Below are 8,057 nucleotides of genomic sequence, written 5' to 3'. Positions count from 1 at the left end.
TTGATGTGACAATGATATAAAATGATATTTTTTTTTTTTCTGAAAATTTTTACGAATTTCTTTGCTGTAAACTTAGGGAAAAAAAGAATTGAGGTGTAAATACATTTTCCAACCCAACAAAAGCTTAGTGTCTTTTTTTTTTTTCCCTGAAACAAAGATGGTAATTTCAATCAACCGAAAAGTAAATTTCAACTGTAAATCTCGTAGATATTGAGATCGAAGTATTTTGACTAAATAAAAATAAGGAATTCATTGCATTTTTCTAACTAGTGAGCGCGCGAAGAACTAAAAAAAAAAAAAAAAGAGGATAAAATCAAGCTTCACCATAAATAAATTTTGGGTTCTTTCAAAAATCGTTCAGATTAATATAGGTTATTTTGTTATTTATTGTTGTTGTGATTCGATGGCCTAAAATTTTCCATACATTTGATTTTTATAAAGCTATATGTGTAATTGAAAGAAACCAATAAAAAAAAAAAAGCACATAAAATTGCTAATTAAAACAAAATATGAAACCACAACTACTACGTCGAGAACTAAGTGGATGAAACTCATAGCCACTGTTAATCTTGTTCTAAACGGACACATATATATATCTTTATTTAAAATGTAAAGAATAAGACTGAAAATAGAAGAAAAGGAAAAGAAAAATTCCTACCAGATCTCTCTGATGAGAAGAACGCAGGAATTTAAGATGAAGAGAATAAAATAAAATAAAGAGAGAGAGAGAGAGAGAGAGACTAGCTAGGGCAACCATACCCTCTTAAAATTTTCATTTTTTTTTTTTTTGCTACGTTTGTATATAGATTCAGAATCATTTTTAATTTTTGTGTGTTTTTTATGAGAAAAAAATACTGTAATGAACTACGAATCATGATTCGAATCATGACACGAACCCACCAACCAAACGCACAAAATTTTCACTTGACACAAGAATCTAGATTTTAATTCTTCATGTCACAGAAGAGGAAGTCTCTTATATAATTCATTGTTCATTTTTCTCATAAAAAAGAGAAAGAAAACATTGAAACCTAAGTAATACTGACACCAATGAGAGAATGCCAATTATGCATTTATGGGTTACAATAATGGGATCAAGACTTGATTACAGATGGTCCAGCCACAGATGTGAATGTCGAAATAATCTCTCCAAAGAATATATAGAGACGGGTTCTCTGTAAAATGGTCCAATTTTCATGTAGTTATAAATGATTTTGGGAGATAATTATAATGATAATAATCTGCAATATTTTTCTTTTGGCCTTTGCCAATAGCCAGTTTCGTTTCTTTCAATATGATTTTTCTTTTTTTTTTTTTGTCTCTACGTTGGGTTGGTGGGGCAGTTTTCCCATGCTTGCCTTCTCATTAAGTCCCTGGACAATGGTAAAATTTCCATAGCCACCATGTGGAATTATTTTTTTTTTGCTTGTGAGAAAAATGTGAAAGATGCAAGTGTTTCTACTCATCTTCATCGCATTTTCACTTCAATTTTTGCTATAGACTAGTTTGTTTATTATAATAGGGAAATACAGGATTATTTCAAAGGAAAAATATAATGCAAATTCTAATTCCGGACCCACATTACACTGCCTCAAATTATAAAATAAATAAATAAATAAATATCACCTAGGTTAATAAAAATTGAAGAAACATTTAAAAGAAATAGAAGAACATAAAGGGTGCGTTTGAAACTCATTTCAAAATAATTTTATTTCTTGTATAAAAATGAAAATGAAAACGTTTTCAATCTCAGACAGAAATTATTTTTAAAAATGCATTTGGTGATTTTATCAAAAGATTATTTTCAGTATAAAAAAACCCATTAATGTTTCTCTATTTTTTTCTCTGCTCGAGAGAGGAGAAAACGAAAATAAAAAATGAAAAACGACTAAAAATCATTTTTCATTTCTCTCTTATTTTACACTAAATTAAAAAATTATTTTCATTTCTATTTTTTGTCTTTAATGCGTCAAACATCATTTTAAAAACGTTTCATTTTTTCTTTTTTAAAAAACGTGAAAAACAAAAAATAAATTAATTCCAAACACGGCCTTTGACGTGGTTCAATGAGAATTTAACCAAAACTAAAAAAAATCTTCTAAAGTTAAGAGATTATTTTACTAATATAAAATTTGAGGCAAATAAATTCAAATTACTTACAAATCGTAATTGTATATAAAAATTGAGTCAAAAACTCATATCAACCCAAACAATATTTAACAAGTCAGGTGATTGACATAATTACAATCTCACAGCATACAATGAGAATTGATATTGGATGATAAGAGAGAACATTTGTGAAAACACCACGAAAGCAATAGATTTATGCTAAAAATAGTAACAATTTCACTATATATATATATATATATATATATATATCACGACCACCGTATACGTACAAAAAACTTTCGTGGTCATGTGAGAGTACCGAAAATTGGTAGTCTTAGCAACTGAAAAGTTTACATGCGTACATTTATCTTTTACAATACAAACAAAACTTTGTAACTTAAATTGTTATGGGATGACGTGTGAAATTAAAAAAAAAAAAACTAAATCCACCAAATCTTTTTTTTTTTTTAAATCCACTATATTATTATTAATTACAATCTCACAGCATATAATGAGAATTGATATTGGATGATAAGAGAGAAAACATCACGAAAGCAATAGATTTATGCTAAAAATAGTAACAACGTTCTGTACAGAGTTATTTTTCCCTATATATATATATATATATATATATATATATATCACGACCACCGTATACGTACAAAAAACTTTCGTGGTCATGTGAGAGTACCGAAAATTGGTCTTAACAACTGAAAAGTTTACATGCGTACATTTATCTTTTACAATACAAACAAAACTTTGTAACTTCAATTCTTCCAATAAAAAAACTTGTTCCAATAAAAAAAAATACTAAATCCACCAAATCCTTGATTAATTATCCGTGTTTTTTCTTTCAATTTTATTGTACATTCTATCAATAAAGAGTATATAAAATGGAATAATTTAACTTTAAAGAAGGAAATAAAAGCAAAAATAATCCACCAAATCCTTGATTAATTATCCGTGTTTTTTCTTTCAATTTTATTATACATTCTATCAATAAAGAGTATATAAAATGGAATAATTTAACTTTAAAGAAGGAAATAAAAGCAAAAATGACACCAAATGTTTTCTTTTCATACATAATAACAAATTCCAATCATGCGTTTGTTTTATATGTTTAAATTACTGTTTAAATCATTTTACTATAGTATTTTTGCTTACAAAATTTAAACTTTTGTTCATATTTTTATATATAAATCTATGAATCAAACGGGTCATTCGTAACCACTCCACACTTTCATCCTCAAACCCTAGAAGTTCTTGCTCATGAACCACATTATTTCAACAATCGTACCTTGTATTGCACACAAGACCCTTGTTGAATTGGACTATCAATTTTTTTCATTAAAGTAAAACTCAAAAGAAGAAGAAAGCACATATTATGATGTCCTAGAACAAGATCGATTGGTATGAGACACCCTTTGGCATAATTTTGTAGAGAAGAACGCAAACAAATTATCTTGAGAAAAAAAAAAAAAAAAAAGCAAACAAATTAAGCAGCTGAAGAAATGGCCAAAAAAAAAAAAAGGAAAAAAATTCCACTTAGTCACTATCACTGAGGTCACAGCTTCCCTTTCAGGATTTTATCTGAATCCGATGCTCTTAACTCTTTTCTCATAAAAGAACTAGAAACAATCAAATTGAGCAGAGCATGAGAACTGAAAAGCTGTTTATATACACATTTCATAACAAAGTTACCCAAAAAAAAAAAAAAAAACAACCTTCTACGTATAAATAACAAGTTTTACATACATTAAATGGTAGAGATACACAAGGATGAGCAAATTCTAACCCATTTGAAACTGGTAAAGAAGAGGGAAAATTCATTTTTTTTGGTGTGGAGAAGACAATAATCTTCTCCCACCTTCTTCTTCTTTCTTCTTTCTTCTTTCTTCCAAAGAATCTATTGGAAAATTTTGGTCCAAACTTTTCCCTTTTTTTTCCTCTCGTTCTCACTGCTTGCAATTTAGTTCTGGGGCTTCTTTTATGCTCATATCTACCATCTCAACCGAACCGAAACCTCCATCCTCCGTGGCAATGGTGGATTGTGAATCAATCCCAGACCCCGCTTGGATTTCCTTAAACATTGCCATGACCTGAATCATTGTCGGGCGCCGCCACGGCCGATCATCCAAGCACGCGCAGGCCACTTTCAAGTGCTGCAAGAGCTCGATCTCGAGGCTCGGATCCTCCTTCATGAGCTCAGGATCAAAAACGTCGCTTATCTTCAATTTAGCATGCTGTTTGACCCAACCAACAAGATTGTTGTCCCCAAAATCACTTGAATTCGTCGGCTGCCTCCCCGTGAGCAGCTCGAGCAAAACAACGCCGTAGCTATAGACATCGCCTTTCGTTGAGCACCTGAAGCTCTGGTAGTACTCCGGCGGGACATAACCGGGAGTGCCCGCGAGAGTGCTGACACTCAAATGCGTGTCCATTGCGCTCATCAGCCTTGCCATCCCAAAATCGGAGACTCTGGCTTCCAAATTCTCGTCCAGAAGAACGTTGCTAGATTTCATATCACGGTGAATGATGTGCGGGATGCAATTGTGGTGCAGAAATGCCAATCCCCTTGCAGCCCCAATGGCGATTTTCCTCCTTGCTGACCAGTTTAACTTAATCGCAGCCTTCTTTGGGTCGTGCAAAACATCATCTAAACTTCCGTACTTCATATACTCGTACACTAAAAGCCTTTCTTCTCCTACTTTACAATAGCCAAGCAAAGGAACAAGGTTCCGGTGCTTGATCTTCCCAATAGTTTCCATTTCAGCGGTGAATTCTCTATCACCCTGCCCACTAATGTGTATCAATTTCTTGATCGCCACAGTGCTTCCATCTTTCAACTGCGCTTTGTACACATCTCCGAAACCGCCTTTCCCTATCAAACTGTCATTGTGGAAGCCATTGGTGGCCTCAAGAAGATCGGCAAAAGTAAGCTTGCGAAGCGGCTTGTCGAACGTGGCAAGATTGATGCTCAGGGCTTCCCGGGCACCGGTCAAATTCCAAGTCACATTGGCAGTGCCCGAGTGCGAACGGCTGTCGATATAGACGTCGAGACTCGACTCCTTCTTCCTTCTCTTCTTGGTTTCGATGGCGACTATGATGAATCCGAAGATGCAAAACAGCGAGAACAACAACCCCATTGCCACACTTCCGAACAGAGACGCTTGCCGGTGAGACTTTTGATGGTGCGAATTTGAGTTTTTACCGGAGTCCGCCCCACATTGTGGAAGAGGGTAGCCACAAAGTCCTGAATTGTTGAGAAATCTGTACGGAGGGAAGCTCTCGAACTGCGCCGACTCTGGGATCATCCCGGAAAGAAAGTTGTTGGACAGATCAATCTCCATCAACATAGAGAGCCGAGTCAACGACTGAGGGATCGTCCCGTCAAGCCGGTTGCTCGACAGATCAAGGATGTTGAGATTCGTCGACCCGCCGAGCTCCTCCGGGATCGTGCCGGAGAGATTGTTGTGGCCCAAATTCAATATCAACAAATACCGCATTTTCCCAATCTCCTTGGGGATGTTACCAGACAACAAGTTATGCGAAAGGTCAAAGAAAATCATGGACCCATCATGGTTAAATGTCGGCTGGATATTACCTCTATACACTCTGTTGAAATTGCAGGGGTTCCTCATCGAAATCCTGTTCAACTGCTCGGTCCTAATCCCGGCGAACTCGAGCAAATTCCCCGCCCCGTGGCATTCCTTGCTCCCATCATTCTTGATGTAGACGTAGACATACGTTTTCGACGCAATGAAGTTCACCGCGATGTTGCCGGACTGCTTGAACAGCGCCGGCGGAATCGATCCGTTCAAAAAATTTGTGTTGAGATCCAACCATATCAAGCTCTTACAGTCCCCGAGCTCCGGGGGAATGCTCCCATAGAGAGAATTGTTGCTGAGCTTGAGAATGGCGAGAGAAGGCAACTTTCCAAGCTCCTTCGGAATCTCGCCGCTCAATCTGTTGTTCGACAGCGAAATCCAATTCAAGCTCGTGCAGTTTCCAAGGCCGGGCGGAATTGAGCCCGTGAGATCGTTGAAATCGAGGATCAGATTCTCCAGGGACTTCATGTTGGAAATCTCCGGCGGGATTTCTCCACGGAGATTGTTGAGCCAGATTATCAAGTCCCGGAGCTTAGTGAGCGAGCCGAAGCTCGGAGGGATAGTTCCGGTGAGGAAATTGAAGCTCAGGTCGAGAGAAACGAGGTTAGAACAGTTACTCAGAGAGGCCGGGATAGTTCCGATGAAGAGATTGTTCTGAAGGTAGAGCTCCATCAAGCTGTTTCCGAGGCCTTGGCAAAGCCCAAAGGGGATATAGCCGGAGAAATTGTTGGAGCTCAGATCTAAGGACTCCAAGCTCGGAAGGTCGGAGAGAGAATCCGGCAGCTTTCCGAAAAAACGGTTGTGAGAGAGGGCGAGAGACTTCAGCTTCTTGAGCTTCATCAAAGTCTCGATCGGCAATTCGCCGGAGAAGTTGTTCTTCGACAAATCCAGCGACTCCAGCGACGAGCAAGAGCTCAACGCGTCGGGGACTAATCCGGCGAGGCCGTTACTCGACAAGTCGAGCTCGACGAGGCTGGAACACGAATCGAAAATGCTCAACGGAATCTCGCCGCTGAAGCTATTGACGGCGAGGGAGAGGAACTTGAGATTCTCCACCGGGAAGCTCGGAATCGGTCCGTCGAAGAGGTTGCTGGAGAGGTTGAGGAAGACAAGCTGGCCACAGCTGGATATTGCCCTAGCGACGTCGCCGGTGAGCTTGTTGCCGGAGAGGTCGAGGTGGTCGAGAGCCAAACAGTCTCCGAACGACGGAATACTCGTCGAGAAGTTGTTCGACGAAACGTCCAGAAACTCTAATCTCTTGCAAGAGATGAAACTCATCTCTCCGGCGATCTTGTTCCCCTTCAGCGACAGATGACTCATCTCATTGCAATTGCTCCGCGATAAGATCCACGGAACGACGTTGGAACCCGAAATCTTGTTGAACGAAAGATCCAGAACCTTCAAGCTCAACCTCAATCCGGCAGAGAAGTCCTTATCCTTGAGAGAGAAATCGAGAGAGTTCGACGACAGATTCAAAGACTTCAACGCCGAGCAAGCAGCGAAGCTTGAGAGGTCCGACACCGGACCGGAGAAGCTGTTCTGCGACAGATCTATGGACGCGAGAAAGGAGCCACACTTGGATCCCGGAGGGAGCGAAATGGAGCCGCTGAGGTTCGCCGATTTCAGAACCAGATTTTCCAGTCCACGACGCTGAGATTGGTGCCGAGTGAGACTAAGCTAAGGTCTATGGAGGAAACCCTAGCTCCGTCGCATTTGACGCCGGAGAAGTAGCAAGGGTTCTGGTTTTCGAACCAGTTTTCGAGGACGCTCGTGTCCGGAAGAGCTGCTTTGAAGCTGAGAAGCTGGTTGCCAACGCCGGCAGCTCCGGCGAACAACGCCGGCAACCAGAGAGTTAACAATACGACGGCGACGGCGAGTATAAGGTGGTGGTGGAGAGACGAGGGTTTCATTGTGTTTCTCCTTGTTTTTCCTTGGCAATATCAATTTTGAAGCAGCCTTAGCAATATCAATTTTGGATTGAAGAGAAGACAAGAGCAAGGTTATGAAAAGAAGATTTGATTTTAGATTTAAGGTTTGAGAGTTGCCATTGAAGAGGAGGCGAGAGAGAGAGAGAGAGAGAGAGAGAGAGAGCTCAGAAGCTGTTATTTTTCTTTTAGCTTCTGGTTTTAGAGAGAGAAAGAATAGAAAGGGGGAGGAGAGAGAAAGAGAGTCAAAAGTCTGAGTGTGGATGGTGAGAAGGGTATTTATCGAATGGGGTTTTGCACACAGCTGTGCTCACATGCCATGTGAGTGTGTGTCACCCCCCTCTCCTCTTTCTCTCTCCACTTTCTCTCTCTCCAAAAACTCCCATCACTTTTCTTTACTCACCTTTTTAATCCT

The 8,057-nt window shown here is 39.0% G+C and overlaps 1 protein-coding gene across 1 annotated transcript; it reads right to left on the bottom strand.

Moving 5' to 3' along the window:
* Positions 1–4,026: 4,026 nt before the first annotated feature.
* On the bottom strand, positions 4,027–7,829 carry LOC21390148 (systemin receptor SR160). Its single transcript, XM_024165678.1, is given in 2 exon segments — positions 4,027–7,363; positions 7,366–7,829. Coding segments are annotated over 2 exon segments (3,561 nt in total). The 5' UTR covers positions 7,628–7,829; the 3' UTR covers positions 4,027–4,064.
* Between the last annotated feature and the right edge of the window lie 228 nt (positions 7,830–8,057).

Source organism: Morus notabilis, unplaced genomic scaffold (assembly GCF_000414095.1).
Source record: "Morus notabilis unplaced genomic scaffold, ASM41409v2 Scaffold84, whole genome shotgun sequence".
Taxonomy (NCBI): domain Eukaryota; kingdom Viridiplantae; phylum Streptophyta; class Magnoliopsida; order Rosales; family Moraceae; genus Morus; species Morus notabilis.
This window is presented reverse-complemented; position numbering and strand designations above follow the sequence as displayed.